The 19,102-nt window shown below is 35.7% G+C and overlaps 1 protein-coding gene across 1 annotated transcript in view; it reads left to right on the top strand.

The window, feature by feature from the left end:
- CNBD1 (cyclic nucleotide binding domain containing 1) overlaps positions 1-19,102 on the top strand; it is a 327,528-nt gene that overhangs the window by 31,679 nt on the left and 276,747 nt on the right. The window contains exon 3 of the mRNA XM_037050237.1: positions 16,040-16,147. Coding sequence (XP_036906132.1) covers positions 16,040-16,147 — 108 coding nt within the window. The remainder of the gene's footprint in view (positions 1-16,039; positions 16,148-19,102) is intronic.

Here is a 19,102-nt window from a genome sequence, read left to right as displayed (position 1 = left end):
GGATTTAGAGGAACAAATATAAAGGATACATGGACAGAAACTGAGAAGGGTGGAAATGAGAGGAAGGGGGAAGTACTGGGGGCAGGATGGGATGGGAGTAATAGACAGAAAACTGTACTTGAAAATAATTAAATAAATAAAAAAGACAAAAAAGGAGAAATATCTGAGATTTTCGTGCCTATGTTCTCCTCTAGGACTTTAATGGTGTCATGGCTTATATTTAAGTCAAATACACCTTGAATTTATTTTGGTGTATGGTGTAAGTTAGTGCTCGGGTTTCTTTTTTTTTGGCATGTAGCTGTCCAGTTCTCCCAACCCATTTGTTGAAGAGGCTATTATTAATCCATTTTATATTGCTGCCCCTTTTGCTGAATATAATTGCCTGTAGAGACTTGCGTTCATTTCTGGGCTCTCTATTCCATTCCATTGGTCTATATGCCTGTTTTTATGACAGTACCAGGCTGTTCTGATCACAGTGGCCTTGTAATACAGTTTCGGATCAGGTATTGTGATTCCTTCCTACTTTGTTCTTCTTTCTCAAAATTGCAACTGCTATCCTGAGTCATTTATGGTTCTATATAAATTTATATGGTCCCATATAAATTTCTTCATATGTCTGTGAAATATGTCATTGGTACTTTAGTAAGTATTGCATTGAATCTGTAAATTGCTTTGGGTAGTATAAACATTTTGATGATGTTAATACTTCCAATCCATAAACACAGAATATGATTCCATTTGTTTGTGTCTTCCTTGATTTTTTTCTCAAGTTTTGTGTAGTTTTCTGCATACAAGTCTTTTGCTTTCTTGATTAGGTTTATTTCTAGGTATTATGTTTTTCTTTTTGCTATATGAAATGGGATTTTTTACTTGATTTCTGCTTCTGCTGTTTCATTGTTAGTATACAAAAATGCCTTTCATTTTTGGATATTGACTTTTTATTCCGCTGTTTTGCCCAATTCATTTATTAGGTGGAGCAGTTTTGGCGTAGAGTCTGTAGGATTTTCCAGGTACACTATCATGTCATCTGCAAACCATGAGAGTTTTTTTTCCTCCTTTCCAATTTGGATGCCTTTTATTTCCTTTTCTTGTCTGATCGCTGTGGCTAAAACTTTCAATACTATGTTGAATAGAAGTGGTGAAAGTGGACAACCTTTTCTTATTCCTGATCTTAGTGGAAAAGCTTTTAGTTTTTGCTCATTGAGTATGATGTTGGCTGTAGGTGTCTTATATATGGCCTTTATTATATTGAGGGATTCTCCCTCTACTCTCACTTTGCTGAGTGTTTTTATTATAAATGGGTGTTGTACCTTATTAAAGGCTTTTTCTGCATCTATTGATATGATCATGTGACTTTTGTCTTTGCTTTTGTTTATGTGATGTATTACATTTACTAATTTGTGAATATTGAACTATCCTTGTGTCCCTGGGATGAATCCCACTTAGTCATGATGAATGATCTTTTTAATGTATTGTTGGATGTGGTTTGCCAATATTTTGTTGAGGATTTTAGAGTCTATGTTCATAAATTATATTGGCCTGAAGTTTTTATTCTTTTTTGTGTCTTTATCTGGTTTTGGGTTTAGGATGATGCTCGCTTCATAAAAAGAGTTTGGGCGTCTTCATCATTTTAGATATTTTTGAAATAGTCTGTGAAGAATAGGGGTTAGCTCTTCCTTAAATGCTTTGTAGATTTCTCCTGTGAAACCATGTGTTGACCTTCTCCAGGTCTTTTATGTGTTGAGAGATTTTTAATTACTGTTTCAATTTCATCTGCTGTTATTGGTCTGTTAAGGCTCTCTGCTTCTTCTTCATTGAGTTTTGGAAGATTATACTTTTGTAGAAATTTGTCCATTTCACCTTGGTTTTCAAATTTCTTGACATACAGTTCTTCATAGCAATTTCTTACAATCCTTTGTATTTCTGTGGTGTCAGTTCTAACCTCTGTCCTTCATTTCTGTTTGTCTTTGTTTTGGTCCTCCCTCTTCTTTTCTCGATGAGCCTGCTTAAAGGCTTGTCTATTTTATTTATCTTTCAAAAAACCAGCTCCTGAATTCATTGATCCCTAGAATTGTGCTTTTAGTCTCTATGTCATTTAATTGTGCTCTGATTTTAGTTATTTTCTTCCTTGTACTTACTGGGCTGTCTTTGGTTTTGTTCCTCAAGTTTTTGCAGGTGTGCGGTTAGTTTGTTTGTTTGAAATGTTTCTATCTGTTTTAGGTAGGCCTGTATTGCTATGAACTTCCCTCTTAGGACTGCATTCACTGTGTCTCATAATTTTGGGGTTGTTGTGAGTTCATTTTCATTTGTTCCAGAAAATTTTTGATTTCTTCTCTAATTTGATTCTTTACCTATTCATTGTTTAATAGCATGCTATTCAGTCTCCATGATTTTGAGTATTTTGGGTCTTTTCTCTTGGAGTCGGTTTGCAGTTTCAGTCCTTTGTGGTTGGAGGAAATGCTTGAGATGATTTCAATTTTTTTGAGTTTGTTAAGGCTTGTTTTGTGTTCTATCATGTAGTCTATCTTTGAAAATGTTCCATGCACATTTTAAAAGAATGTGTATTTAGCTTCTTTGGGATCAAGGACTCTGTATATATCAGTTATGTCCATTTCATCTCAGCTGTTGTACAATTCCACAATATGTTTGTTGATATTTTGTTTGGAAGATATGCCCATTTTTGACAGTGGGGTGGTAAAATCCCCAACTATCATTGTGTTGCTGTCAATATCTTTCTTGAAGTACTCTAAGATTTTCTTCTTATATTTGGGTGCTCCTATATTGGGTGCATATATATTTACAATGTTTATGTGTTCCTGGTGTATTCTTTCCTTGCATATAATGAAGTGATCTTCTGGGTCTCTCTTTATGGCCCTTTTTTGAAGTCTATTTTGTGTGATGTGAGTATTCCTACCCCAGCTATTTTTCCCTGTTCATTTGCTTGGAAATGTTGTTTCCAGCCCTTCAGTTTTAGTCTGTGTATGTCTTTTGTCCTGAAGTGGGTCTCTTGTAGGGAGCATGTGTGTGGGTCATGCTTTCTTATCCATTGAGCTATTCTATGTCTTTTGATTGGAACATTTAATCCATTTACGTTTAAGGTAACTATTGATAGGTACTTACTCATTGCCATTTTTGTATCTGTGTTACTCTCTCTCTCTCTTTTCCTTTCTTTCCTTAAAGCAGTTTTTTTAGCTTATCTTCAGAGCAGGTTTGGTGGAGGTGTATTGTTTTAGACTTCTTTTGTCATGGAAGCTCTTTATTAGGTCTTGTATCTTGATTGAGAGCCTTTCTGGATAAAGTATTCCTAGTTGCAGGCCTCTGGTTCCTGTTACTTGAAATATTTCTTGCCATTCTCTTCTTGCTTGAAGCTTCTCCACTGAGAAGTCAGTAGCTAACCTTATTGGAGATCCCTTGTATATTACTTCCTTTTTCTCTCTTGCTGCCTTTAAGATTCTCTCTTTGTCTTGGAATTTTGCCATTTTGAGGATGATGTGTTTGGAAGTGGACCTCTTTGGGTTCTTCTTGATTGGGACTTTATATGTTTCCTGGATTTGTGTGAGTTTTTCTCTCATCAAATTAGGAAATTTTTCCGTCATTACATTTTAAAATAGATTTTTCTATCCTGTGCTCTTCTTCTTCTTCTGGTATCTCTATTATTTGGATATTATTACATTTCATATTGTCTTGCATTTCTCTTAATCCCTCTTCATTCTTTCTGAGCCTGTTTTTCTTTCTTGCTTTTTCTGGTAGTTTTTTTCCTACTTTGTCCTCCAACTCGCTTATCTGATCTTCTGCTTCATCAGTACTGCTTTTGATTCCTTCTACTGTGTTCTTTAGTTGAGAAATTTTTTTCTTTATTTCTCCTTCACCATTGCTGATATTTTCTATTTTTTTTCATGTTGATATAGTTTGCAGTGAATTCATTGTAGTTCCCCTGTAGTTTCTTGTAGCTCATTGTGAGCTCTTAGAACTTCTTGATCACCAGTGCTTTTAATTCAATATCTTATAGCTGACTTGCCTCTATTTCATCTAGTGTTCTTTCTGAGGCTTCCTTATTTTCTTTCATTTGGGAATTGTGTCTTTGTCTTTCCATTGTTTGTGAGGCATTTCTTGATAGCTTCAGCTTCTTAAATTGATTTGTTCTGGCTTCCTGTATTAATGTTGTAAACTTCTGTGGTATAACACCTGTGAGATTCAGTGTTGTGGTCTCCTTGATCTCCCCAGATCATTGGCTTTGAATATGTCTTTGGGTTTTGGTTGTTTTTTGGTCTTTCTTTTGTGGGTACTTCCCATCAGCTTCTTAAGTGATGATCACTCTGTCCACCACTTCTTTTTGTTTGTTGTGCTGGTGAGAGCTGTTTTTTTTTTTTTTTGATGCTTGTTCATCCACGTGTACAAGGTTTTGAGGATTCTCTTTTGCTCTTGTTCATTATTTTTGCACTGGGTAGTTTGTCCACTGTTTAGTTATATTTCCAGATAAGTCTTGGATTGAGGTTTGTGTGGTTTCCACCCCCTCCTTCACCTTCTTCTGTTGTTATCTCTTAGTGTTTTCTTTGTTGTTGGGTTCTCTCTTCCAGTGGATATCCTGGTGTTTACCGCTTTCACCTACTCTTTTTTTGATCAATTGGAGGGGAACACAAAATGGTTAATGACAGCAGGAGAGTATTCTATGATATTTACAGTAACAATCGGTAGAGAAGAGATAGCAAATCCTTTGGTTATGTGTAGTGATAACTGTAATCTTCCACCCAACTATCCACTTTTTAGAAAGGATAGAAAGAATATAAGACTCTTGTTTGGCAGGGGGGAGGTTTGTGAGTTGCACCTGGAAAACAGTGAGGATGTGGGACATCAGATTCTGAAGTAAGTTGAGAGTAAAAGATAGTAAATAGGTGTAGTGTGTGAGAGAATAAAGTTAACCAATACAGTAATATGGCTCAGGAAACAATAAAGTGGACTAAGATCTGGGAGGGGTGTTTTGTAGTATTTACAATAGTATGGAACAGCTATTATTTACAATGATATTAGAGCAACAATCATATGACAGAATCTATGAGATACCAAGAATAGGGAGTATCAGACCTTCAATAGTGTGCTAAGGGAGCATAGGTGAAGTGAGGGACAGTAAATTAGCAATACACTACTATGAATGAGAGGATAGAGGGAGCCTGTCAAATGATACAATATAACTAGCCAAGACAAAGAAGACTACACAGAAAGAGGAGGAGTACAAAGATACTATTAAAACAAAAGATGCAAGAATAATGAAGAAAATAATACAAATATGTAGTAACTAGTAGTTTCTCTGCTATAGCAAAGTGAAATTTGTCTCTCTGTCTCTACTGTTGGATTCCCCTTGTTTGGGTCCATCTCTAGTCTTTTCACAGTTCCAAGTTTTTTGTCTCACTCGTCGGTAAAATAAAAAAAAATAAGGCAGGAGAAGGGAGAGAAAAGCAATAAGTTTGGAAAGAAAGGAAAAAGGAGTAACACAAGAAAGAAGGAAAGAGAGGAAAAAGGTATTGAAAGATAAAACAATAATAAAGTTAAAAACGTAAAGATTACTTAAAAACAAACAAACAAACAAAAAAACCCCACCTCTTGTTGGTTTGCAGCTGGTCAAACCATTTTTTTTTCTGGTATCACTGGCTGCAGCAGGCTGAGGGGCAATTGTTGTGGCTGTTCTCCCTCCTAGGTGTACTCAGTTAGTGTTGCAAACATTCTCCCAAGATCCAGTTTGGTGCCTCTCCCTAGCACCCCATCCAGGGAATCCAGGCCCTCTTCAGAGCACTCTTTCCTGGAAGTCACCGCAGTGGGCTGGTGTGAGGGGAGAGGAGGGAGAGGGGCGCACACACCTTGCCGGGCTTTTCTGGTCCCATAGGCTTGGGCTTGAACCTTTCTTAGTGCTACAGGACAATGCAAGGCCTTCATCCTAACCTTGGGATTGCTGCCAGGTTGGATGGGTGGTAGGCCTAGCAGCTGTGGCAGGAGGATCCCCCAAGCAGTTTACATTTCAAGAAATTTCTTCCACTCAATCCTGCTGCTCAGCTCAGCCCAATTTTCCAGCCAGACCCGTGACAGTTGGGGTCAGAGCCACACACTGAGACTCTCAATTTTCCCAAGCCAGCAACCACAGACTTCAAGGGCAATCATGCTGCTGCCCCGGTGTTTGCCTCCTTGTGCCCACTCTGCAACTTCAAGAAAACAGGTCTCTCCCAGTGTTGCTCAAACCATGCCTTCTGGGGAGGGAGGGAGTTGATGATCCAGCTCTCTCCCTAGGACCCTGCTGTTGGCCCTCATCTCCCAAAGAGTCTGAGGCAGACTGGGGGCTGGGCCCCTGGTGTCAGGTGCGAGGCTGCTGCCTCCATGCTGGTCCCTTGGACCTTATTTTCCTGCAGCCATCTCCTCACCATCTGGTCTTTCAGTGTCCGCTACAATTTCTGGTCTCCTATTTTCTTGTATGCTGAGGCACTGTTGGGTATTTGCTGTGTTCCTCTGCAGATCAGCCAGGTTTTTCTCTCATGTGTTGGGGGAAGCGGAATCCTCTCTGTCCTACTCCACCGCCATCTTCCACTCCTCCAATTTTTAAAATTTCTTAAATCTTCACCTGAGGATATGTTTTCATCGATGAGAAAGAGAGAGAGAGAGGTGGGGGGAAGGGAAGGGAAGGGAAGGGAAGGGAACTCCAATCTGAGAGAAAAACAGCAATTGGTTACTTTCCATATGCACCCCAACCAGGGATTGAACCAACAACCTAGGTATGTGACCTAAATAGAAATGGAAACCACAATCTTTGGTGTACAAGATGATGCTCCAAACAACTGAGCCAATCAGAGCAGGGCAATTTTCAGTTTCTTCATGGATTGAATGGGCAGTGAAATACACCAATGCTGTAAGGTTGTATAAATATAAAATGAGACAAAGACAATGTAAAGATCTTAGTACAATGTTTGGCACGGAACAAGTATCCAATATATAACAGGTAAATGTGTAAAATAAATAACTGTAGAAAATCAGTTCCAAATAGAAAAAAAAAAGGAAATAAAGATCTTGGAAAAGCTTCTAGTGATATCAGAGGTTGGATTTTTTTTTTTTAAAGTAGATTCTTGGTCAATGTATCTTTGTAATAGAAGAGTAAAAATGAAAATATCTAAAGTCATATTTTAAATGCAATTTTATCATAATTTTTACACTGCCATTTAGCCCCCTTATATTGCCTTCCTCCTCAACAATCACCAACCCCACTGTTGTCTGTGTCCACAAATCATTTTTCCTTTTTGCTCAATCCCTCACCCACTACTCACTAGCTGTCATCTGCTCTCCATCTATGAGTCTGTCTCAATTTTCCTTTATAGTTCAGTTTGTTCATTAGATTCCACGTATGAGTGAAATCATATTGTGTCTGTCTTTCTCTGACTGGCTTATTTCACTTAGCACAATGTTCTCCAGGTCCATTCATACCGCTGTAAAGGGTAACATTTTCTACTTTTTTTATGACCAAATAGAATTCCATTGTATAAATTTCCCATAGTTGTTTTATCCACTCATCTATAAATGGACATTTGGGCTGCTTCCATATCTTGGCAATTGTAAATAACACTGCAATGACCATAGGAGTGCTTACATTCTTTAGAATTAGTGTTTCAGGTTCTTTCAGATATATTCCCAGAAGTGGAGTTTTGGGGTCAAAGTGCAGGTCAATTTTAAATTTCTTGAGGTATCTCCATACTGCTTTCTGCAGTGGCTGCATGGAGTGTAGAAGAGCTCCCCTTTCTCCACGTTTATTTGTTGATTTATTGATGATAGCCATTCTGACATGTATGAGGTGGTGTTTCAGTGTGGCTTTTATTTTCATTTCCCTGATGACTAGTGATATTGAGCATCTTTCCATATGTCTATTGGCCACCCATCCTCCTTGGATAAGTGTCTATTTGCCATTTATTTGTTTATTTATTTATTTAATTTTATTACAGTTGCTCACTGTAAATACATATGTTACATCTTCATGAAACAAACATGAGATTTGGGGCTGAAGGATAGGCTAATTAGAATACAGGCTGAAAAACTTTTACTGTATCTTGACAGAGTCTGTGTCCCGGAAGAAGTCACATTTAAAGAGAATGGGATTAAGGAGGCAAACATGGCAAAGTTTCCCAACTTTCACTATACTGTGTGCCTGTTAGGCAAGGTGTGTGTGGGGATGTTTGGGCCCTCTTCTTTTTTTTTTTAAGATTTTATTTATTTATTTATCTTTAGAGGGGAAGGAGAGGGAGAGAAACATCAATGTATGGTTGCCTTTCATGCGTCCGTCCCCTGCTGGGAGTTGGCCTGCAGGGAACTGGCTTGCAACCCAGGTATGTGCCCTGACTGGGAATCGAACCTCGATCCGTGTGGTTCGCAGGCCTGCGCTCAATCCACTGAGCTACACCAGCCAGGGCTTTGGGCCCTCTTCTTACATCTCCAAACTTGTTAAGTGCTGTATTTGGGAGACCCTGCCCATTTTTTTAATTGAAGTGCTTATTAGGTGTTGAGTTTTGTATGTACTTTATAAATTTTGGATATTAACCTCTTATCAGATGGATTAGCAAATATGTTCTCTCATTCTGTGGGTCACCTTTTCCTTTTGTGGATGATGTTCTTTGCTGTGCAAAAGCTTTTTAGTTTGATGTCTCAGTTGTTTATTTTTTTCTTTTGTTTCCCTTGCCTGGGGAGATATATCTGATACAAAATTTCTATGAACAATGTCTGAGATTTTGCCTCTTAATTTTTCTTCTAGGATTTTTATGGTTTCTGATCTAACATTTAAGTCTTTGATCCATTTTGAGTTTATTCTTGTGTGTGGTGTAAGAAAGTGATCTAGTTTCATATTTCTGCACACATCTATCCATATTTTCATACCATTTATTAAATAAACTATCTTTAGCCCATTATACATGTTTGCTTTCTCTGTCAAATATTAATTGACTACAAAGGTATGAGTTTATTTCTATGCTCTCAGTTCTGTTCCATTGATAGATGTGTCTATTTTTATGCTAGTGCCATGTTGTTTTGATTATTATGGAGTTGTAGTATAGTTTGATATTAGGTACCATGATTCCTCCAACTTTGCTCTTTCTCAGGATTGCTGTTGTTATGTAGGGCCTTTTGTGGTTCCATATAAGCTTTTGAGATATTTCTTCTAGTTCTGTGAAATAAGTCATTGGAATCTTGATGGGGATTGTGTTGAATCTATAGATTGTTTTGGGTAATATGGATATTTTAATGATGTTAATTCCTCCTATCCATAAACCAGGTATATGTTTATTTTCAGATCATAAGATGCACCTAGGTTTTAGAGGAGGACAATAGAAAAAATGTTGAAGCCAAACGTGGGGTAATATATTTAATAACATAAATAACATAATATTTCACTAATGGTAATGTAAACAGAACTCAAGAGCAACAATTAACAATCACTATTCCTCCCAAATTTGAGGGAGGTGTGTCTTATAGTCCAAAAATACAGTATTTGTATCTCCCTCAATTTATTTCTTCAGTGTCTTATAATTTTCTGAGTACAGAACTTTAACATCCTTGGTTATGTTTATTCCTATGTATTTTATTCTTTCTTGAAGCAGTTGTGAATAAGACTGTTTTCCTAATTTTCCTTTCTGTTAGTTTGTTATTGGCATATAAAATGCAACTGATTTCTGAATATTAATTTTGTATCCTGCAACTTTGCTGAATATATTTATTAATTTTAGTAGTTCCTTGGTGGAATCTTTGAGGTTCTCTATGTACAGTATCATGCCACCTACAAATGCAGTTTTACTTCTTTTTTTCCAATTTGGATTTGTTTTATTTGTTCTTCTTGTCTAATTCTTGTGGCTAGAACTTTCAGTACTATGTTGAATAAGAGAGGTATAAGTGGACCTCCCTGTCTTGTTACCAATCTTAAGGGGAACACTTGTAGTTTTTGCCCATTAAGTATGATGCTGGCAGTGGGTTTGTAATATGTGGCCTTTATTGTGTTTGGATATATTCCCTCTATTTCCACTTTGCTGAGAGTTTTTATCATAAATTAGTGCTGGATTTTATCAAAAGCTTTTTCTGTATCTATTTACATAATCATCTGGATTTTATCCTTCATTTTTTCAATGTGGTGAATTGCATTTATTGATTTGCAAATGTTGTACTATTCTTGCATTCCCAGAATGAGTCCTACTTGATCATGCTTTATGATCTATCTAATGCATTCCTGTAAATGCATTCCTGTATTTGGTTTGGTAATATTTTGTGACGATTATGATAGCATCTATATTCATCACATATATTGGACTACAATTTTTTCTTGGTAATGTCCTTATCTGGTTTTGGCATTAAGATAATGTTGGCTAATAAAATGAGTTTGAGAGTCTTCACTCCTCTTGAATTTTATGAAATAGTTTGGGGAGGAGAGGTGTTAGTTCTTCTTGGAATGCTTGGTAAAATTAACCCACAAAGCCATCTGGTTCAGGGCATTTGTTTGTTGGGAGGTGTTTTTGTTATTATTATTATTATTACTGCTTCAATTTCATTAGGTGTAGTTTTTCTATTCAGATTCTCTGATTCTTTCTTATTTAGTTGTGGAAGATTATACGTCTAGGTATTTTTCTATTTCATTCAAGTTATCTATTTGTTGACACATAATTGTTCTTATTTTCTTACAATGCTTTGTATTTTCTGATTTTATTTTTTTTTGTTTCTTCTTTTTTTCTTGATGAGTGTAATTAAAGTTTTGTTAATCTCATTTATCTTTCCAAATAACCAGCCCTTGGATTCATTGATCTTTAATATTGCTCTTTTTTAAGATGTTACTTCATTTTTTCTGCTCTGATCTTTATTTCCTTCTACTAACTTTGGGCTTTGTTTGTTGTTTCTTTTCAAGTTACTTTAAGTGTAAAGTTAAATTGTTTATTTGAGCTTTTATTGATGCTGTTTTGAGATAGGGCTGTAATGCTATGAATTTCCCTCTTATAATTGCTTTCCCAGTGTCCCACAGATTTTGGATTTTTGTGCCCTTATTTTCACTAATTTCAAGGTATTGTTTGACTTCTTCATTGATCTCTTTTTGACCCATTGATTGTTTAATAACATATTTAGTTTCCCTGTACCTTGTGTGTTTTTCATTGTTCTTGCAATTAATTTCTAGTTTCATAGAACTGTGGTCAGAGAAATACTTGATATGATTTCACTTTTCTTAAATTTATTGAGACTTGTTTTGCATCCTATAAGGTGGTCTATCTTAGAAAACATTCCATGTGTACTTGAAATGTATTTATATTCTGCTGCTTTGTGATGACATGCTCCAAAGATATCAATTAAGTCCATTTGATCTAGTGTGTCATTTAAGGCTGCTGTCTCCTTGTTACTTTTCTGCCTGGAAGAGCTATCCATTCAAGTCAATGGGGTGTTAAAACCCCCAACTATGACTGTATTTCTAACAATCTCTCCTTTTATGTCCATCAAGATTTGCCTTACATATTTAGTTGCTCCCATATTGGATGCATAAATGTTTCCTAGGGTTATATCCTCTTTTTTTAAAAAAATATTTTATTTTATTTTATTTTATTTATCGTTAGAGGGGAAGGGAAGGAGAGAAGGAGAGAAGGAGAGAAATATCAATGTATGATTACCTCTCGTGAGTCTCCTGCTGGGAACTGGCCTGCAACCCAGGCATGTGCCCTAACTGGGAATCAAACTGCGATTGTGTGGTTCGCAGGCCCGCACTCAATACACTGAGCTACACCAGCCAGAGTGGGTTATGTCCTCTTGTTGGATTGTTCCCTTTATTATTATGTAGTGTCCTTCTTTGTTACTGTAGCCTTGCTTTTAAAGTCTAGTTTTTCAGATATAAGTACTGCTACCCTAGCTTTTCCATTTATTTTCCATTTACAGCGAATATATTTTTCCACTCCTTTACTTTTAGTCTGTGTGTATCTTTCAATCTGAGATGGGTCTCTTGGAAGCAGCATATATGTGGGTCTTGTTTTCTTTTAAATATTTTATTTATTTTATTTTTAGGGAGGGGAAGAGAGGAGAAGGAGAGGGAGAAAAACATCAATGTGTGGTTTTCTTTTGAGCACCCTCTACTGGGGACCTGCCCTGCAACCCAGGCATGTGCTGTGACTGGGAATGAAACCAGCAACCCTTTGGTTTGCAGGCCAATGCTCAATCCACTGAGCCACAGCAGCCAGAGCTCTTTTCTTTTCTTTACTGTTGTTCAAGTACAATTGTCTCCATTTTCCCCTCACCACTCCAGCCCACCCACCCATTCCCACCTCCCTACCTCAATCCTACTCCCTGGCTTTGTTCCTGTGTCTTTAATACATCATGTTCCTTGACTACTATATGGGTCTTGTATTCTTTTTTTTTCTTTAAGATTTTATTTACTTATTTTTAGAGAGGAGAAGGGAGGGAAATATCCATGTGTGGTTGCCTCTTGAGCACCCCTTACTGGGGACCTGGTGCATAACCCAGGCCTATGCCCTGACTGGGAATCAAACCAGAGACCCTTTGGTTCACAGGCCAGCATTTGATCCATTGAATCTCACCAGCCAGGGTGGGTCTTGTTTTGTTATCTATTCAGCTACCCTCTGTCTTTTGGTTGGAGCATTTAAGCCACTTACATTTAAGGTAATTATTGATAGATACGTATGTAGTTACATTTTATTGTTAGACTGTTTTCCTCTTTTTTTTCCCCTTTCTCTTCTTTCCTCTTCTTAAAGCAAGCCTTTTAACATTGTTGAAGTACTAGTTTGTAGTTAATCTCCTTTAGTGTTTTCTTACCTGGGAAGCTCCTTATTTATCCTTCAATTTTAAATGATGGCCTTGTTGTGTAAAGTAGTCTTGGTTGTAGGTCCATGCTTTATACCACCTTGAACATTTCATGCCACCCCCTTTTAGCCTGAAATATTTCTGATAAGTAATCAGATGACAGTGTAATTGGTGGTCCCTTGTAGCTAAACCCTTGCTTTTCTCTTTAGGCTTTTAGGATTCTCTCCTTGTCTTTGAGGCTTGTCATTTTCATTATGATGTGTCTTTGTATAGGCCTCTTTGGGTCCAACTTGCTTCAGACTCTCTAATCTTTCTGGACTTGTATACTTTTTCTTCACTGGATTAGAGAAATTTTCTGTCATTATTTATTCCAACAGGTTTTCAATCCCCTTCTTGCTGTCTCTCCCTTCTGGTGTTCTCATGATGCCAAGATGTTGTCCAAGATGTTGGACATGTTGGACAAGATGTTGTCCAAGATGTTCATGCTGTCCAAGATGTTTCTTAAGCTCTCCTCATTTTTTAAAATTATTTTTTCTGTTTGCTACTCTGGCAAGGTGTTTTCTTTAAAATCACTGACTTGATCCTCTGCTTCATCTAATGTACTATTTATTTCTTCCAGTGTAGATTATTTATCTCAGATATTGCAATCTTTATTTCTGATTGATCCTTGTTTATGGTTGCTATGTCTTTTTTGATGCTGTTTAGTATCCTTATAATCATTATTCTAAACTGTCTGATAAATTGCTTACCTTTATTTCATGTAGGTCTTCTGGAAAATTCTCTTGTTCTTTCATTTGGGGTCTGTTTCTTCATCTTCCCCTTTTGGCTGCTTCTTCATATTTTCTGCTTAGATATTAAACTAACCAGGCTTTAAACTGATGAGTTGTTAATCTAATCAATCTGTAATCAGCCCTCAAGCTTAGGTACCAGAGAGTATGGCCAAGAAATATTCTGGGCCAGGCTATTGCTTCCTCTAAGGCTGATGCCATTCATGGAGGAGTGCTCTGCTTGAGAAGGATGGCTTATACGTTATGGCGAAGAAATCAGCACATGGATCCTGGTGGCTGTTCCCTCAGTTCTCTCCCCAGAGTCACCAACCCCAGACTCTCTTTAAGAGTCTCCAGCCTTTCTCTTCCAACATCCAGGGTGAAGTGGCTGCAAATACAACTTTGCACTTTGGTCCTTTAAGAGACTATCGCCCTCCAGCCACTTTTACTTGGTCAACAGAAATCCAGCTGATTTTCACATTTGGATGTTTTCTGGGTTCCTTCCCAGCTTTGGTGCTGTACTATGGGGAGCCCACCTTGGGGTTTTGACCCAACACTTCCCAGGGGTAGCCCCTGGCTTCTGAAATATCCTTCTGGCACTTCAGCTGCCACACATGAGTGCTCAGCCAGCCCTCTTGCATCTGCTGTACCCCATCAGTCATGTACTTAAGTGGTATCTTCTGTCTACATGGTGGTAAGGCTTCTCTCCAGTTAGTGTTCAGTTGGTTATTCACGATAATTTCCCTACAATTTAGTTGTAATTCCAGATTGGTCTTCAGAAATGGTTACTCCTTCTACTTATTCCTCCACCATCTTGGGTCCCTAATGTCATATTAAGTTACATTAACATTGCATTATTTGAACCAGATGAGTCAAATTAAGAAAATTTATTTGTAAATTCTTAAAATATATACTATTTGTAAAGAACTAATAAGGTGTTTTAGGAACTTTGGACATGAGAAAGAAAGTCATTTTAAATGGGAGGGGGGGAGCATGGGGGGTGGGATGGAATGGGAGTAATAGACAGAAAAGTGTACTTGAAAAATAATTAAATAAATTTTAAAAACATTACACAAGATTCAATGATGCCTTGATGAGAAACCTGAGGAGTTAATTCCTACAAAATAATTCATATCTAATAATGACTTCTGAAAATACTCTCCCATATCATAGTTTTGCTTTTTCTTAAGTGAAACCAGCTGTCTAAATATATGTTATTATTATTTATATTGACAATGATATAAGAAAAGTCTTCTCTTAAAGATTTTTGCATTCACTGCTATGAGGCAAATATTGCCTGTTTGTCACTGTTAAATTTTAAGTAAGATGGTATTTGATAATTATTGAAATAAACTGGCAAGATTAATGTTTAGCCTTTTAATAATTGACAATCTCTTTGACATGATTGTCAACTAAACATCGAATGAGGAAAATATTCCAAAATCAAATATCATTACCTTACTGATGGTGAATCTTGTTATTGACATTTTTAATATTTGCAGTGAATAAAACCTAGCAGGAAATAGGCACTACTTCATGAGTAGTTAAAGCAGAGGACTGCATCCAGACTCCAGCCTTCAACAGGAAACACATCAGAAGCTGGCACTTACAAAAATATCACAGATATTTCCAGTGATCTGCTGGATTTGAGAAATGCTAACTTCTTGGTCAAATAATTCTTTATTCCAGCTCTAAAATTATAATGCATGAGATTGTCAAAATCATTGAAAAGGTTCAGATAAATATGCTTTCTAGTAATGTGTATTTAAAATATATGTGAATAGTTTTAGAATAATTTTAATAGTCTGTCATGTTTTGTGCAAGCCTTTAATTGATGAAAGTATAAAAAAGTTCATATGTCCATTGACCATTTACATGTCCTCTTTGGATACGTGTCTAATCAGGTCATTTGCCCACTTTTGAATTGGATTTTTTAATTGGTATTGACTTTTGTAAGTTATTTATAAATTTTGGATATTAAACCCTTATTAGACATATTGGTGAATACGTTCTTTCATTTTGTGGGTTGTGTTTTCATTTTGTTGATGATTTCCTTTGCTGGGCAAAAAGCTTTTAGTTTGTGAAGTCCCATTTATTTATTTTTTTCTTTTGCTTCCCTTGCCTGGGGAGATATATCTGATAAAATAATGCTACCAGCCATGTGCAAATTTTTGCTGTTTTTCTCTGATTTTTATGATTTCAGGTCTAATATTAAGTCTTTGATTAACTTAAAATTATTTTTTTATGACTGTCATGAATTTGACATTGTTAAAAATATTTCTCTCTGAAGCAAACTACAGACAATTTCATAGTGTGGGTATTTTTAAAGCATAAAAGTTTTTATATTTTTGTTATTTGCTTCTTACACTAAATAGTATAGAATTAAATTGTATGTACTGGATTGAAAAAAGTTCCTTTGGAAGCTATTATCTGATGATACTTACAATTTAATCTCTCTCTCTTTCTCTCAAAAGCTGGAGTGCTTTGAATATCCTGTCAGCTCATGATAAGTATATAAAGCAATATCCTAAAATATTTCTGCAGAAAAAAACCAGATTGCCCAAACTTTCCAAACAGGAGGGGACAAGGTAATGATGTCTTTTTGAAATGTGAGCTTGATATGTGTGTGCATACATGGAAGGACAAGTGGACTCAAATGCTGGAACTATTGATCATGTGAAGGGTTAAAGATGGAAGCAGAGATAATGGGGAAGGTAGAATCATACAGTCACTTTGCAGGAGTTTTAATGGCATGGTATGATCACTGGGACTAATAAATGTGTGTTGGTTCCTGAGTGTTTTCATTTAAGTGATTAAACAACTAACTTTATCTAATAAACATAATAAACAAAAAACAATAGTAGAAATGAGTAAGATAATACAATAAATGGTACAGAAAAAACTAAGGAAATTGTAACTTATGATATAATACTTTATGTAATGAGGTGAATTTGATAATCTAGATGTTATTGGTTAGTTTTCTTAAAAATATGCACTTTATTTAAGAAGATAGACTTTTTAAAAATGATGGTATTAATTAAAGTTGTGAAAAGTATTCTTCAAAAGCATTTTGGAAGCAAAAAAAAAAGCAAAAGTAAAAATTAAAACCCATAGCTCAAGTGATATCATTCAAAGTTCCTTTAAAGAAAAAGTCATTTCTAAGCAATTTAATTATCTCTGAGAATATACAATGGAAAGTAGGTTGTAAGTTTGCTATGCATACTTGCATATAACCATAGTATCTCAATTAAACAAAAATAACATAAATAAGAAATACCGATTTTAATTATGACTATATAGGCAAACATTCAAAATAAAATATTAGTAGATGAAGTAATGCCACAGCATATTACCAGATTTATACATCATAGTTGAATTGGCTTCATGTTACAAGTGTAAAGAATGCTCAATATCAAAAAAGCTATTGTTATAATTTTATAATATAAGTATTCCAAAGAGAAAAACTAGATAATGCTATATATAAAATGCATTTGATGTAATTCAATATCCATGTTTCACACTAAAATTATGCTTTAACATCTAATGTGTGCAGTAAGGGGACTGTTAAGAAATAAAAAAACAGTTATGTCCAACCAGAAAGAAATCTACTCTGAAATAGAAACAAACATACCTTAAACTGAATTAGAATAATTTTACATAATTCATTAATAAATCATAAATCTTCTTTAAAGTTCTTTCATACTAGTCCCCTTTGTAATGTGATGCACGCAAGTGTGTCCAGAAGGTGAGAATAGAGCCCAAGTAATTCAGAGAAACTTTTATCAGGATGAGATCAGAGGAAACAAATCTTAATAAACACTAAATTCCTACACTATCAACACTATTCATCAACAGTTTTAATTGATTATCATTGTCATATTCAACACTTGATAATTCATTTAACACAAATGTCAGGTGACAGATACAATAGGAAGACTTTGAAGAATGGCCCCTGCCTGACTGTGGGCAGTTGGTGAGATTGCCTGATTTCAGAGCCTTTGGTAAATATTGGAGGGAGATAGTCATGTGCAAACAGAATAGAAGAAGTGCTTGATAAACAATTAAATCCACTTGAAGCAATGCTACATTAGTGAAAATAATTGGAAGACCTTGTTAAGGTGTAGGGAAACAATTCCACTTGAGCAAAAACTATGAGTACAGGACAGAAATGAGATCAGGGACTGCTTGGAACTGTGACCATCTTCTAAATTGTATTTTATTCATTGATCAACTAGACAGAAGACAAATTTTGATATATTCACAAATGTAGGAAATAAAATTCCCAGGCACACTGATATAAAAAGAACACTAAATTTTGACCCAGAAGACTTGTATTCAAATTTGTGTTTTGCCCAAAAGCAGCAACCTGATTTTGGCATAGTTTCTGAACATTGACCGCATTTAGTTTTTACTCAGGAAAAGAGGGTAATACTAACAGAATACTTCAGAGTTGGCATTGAAGGATTTTTAAAACTATGCTAGCTGTTATTATTATCATGGATTTTAGTTGACAATTATTTCTGTAGATTTATACCATCTGTCCTGAAATTCTATCCTCTTTTCAAACAGGTTAGACAATAGCAACAGAATAATATATATAATCTTAACAGCAATATAAAAATCACTGAATCACTTGCTTCAATAAATTTAATATCACCCTTTTTAACAAGAAGAAAAGATGTAGACTTTTAACAAATACATCTTTACATCATTTTATTTCTCAAGAAAAAAAGTTTAAGAAAATGATAGTAATTGAAGGCACAAATAATAAACATTCACAGAATTGTGGAAACCTATGTTAAAGAGATATTTATTCAAAATGTCCATGGCCTCCTGGTAATCTCGGCTTGCTTTGTCTGATTGCACAAGTTATTTACAGTCTCTGATAATGTGATTTGACTTTTGTATAATTGTAATTTTAGACTACCCATATAGGATTATTGCTAGTTTTATTAAGTAAATGTAATTATTATTTCATACCATTTTCCAAAAAGCATATAAGATACAACTTAAGTACTCAATAAATTAATCAATTAATGCATATGGCCATGGTTTTGCTTTAGTTGCTTTCGGCAGTTCGGTATCTCCTGTTTGACCTCAATGTCTGAAATACCACTGGGAATAATTCTGAATCTTTTGGCAAGCTTGAGATAATCGGACAGAACACTAGGTCCACAGACTTCTTACTCTTCACATTTCTGCCGAAAAGTGTGCCAACTGAACCTTCACCTCCACTCTCTTCCATGTACCTCCTCTTCTCTGGAAGATAAGAAAACATACCATTTGCACTTGTGAATCAGGGCTAGAGGAGGAAGACAACCAATTGCTTTGTATCAGAATTTTCATCCTTGCTAAATTTTACTGTACTTACTATTGTAATATATTTACAGGAGTAACTAGAGATAGTTTTAAGTAGGGTTCTACATTGCTGTGGGTGAAATTGCTGGAAGTTTTGTGAAAATGGTAACAGGGGAATAATATTAGCTTTTAACTTAGTTTTGTAATTATAATCAGGAATTATCTTCCTGTATATGAGGTCTGTC

The sequence above is a fragment of the Sturnira hondurensis genome, unplaced genomic scaffold, assembly GCF_014824575.4.
Source record: "Sturnira hondurensis isolate 20B ecotype Veracruz unplaced genomic scaffold, ASM1482457v3 Scaffold0006571, whole genome shotgun sequence".
Classification (NCBI taxonomy): Eukaryota; Metazoa; Chordata; class Mammalia; order Chiroptera; family Phyllostomidae; genus Sturnira; species Sturnira hondurensis.
The sequence above is the reverse complement of the archived record's forward strand: the minus strand, read 5'-3'. Positions and strand labels throughout refer to the sequence as shown.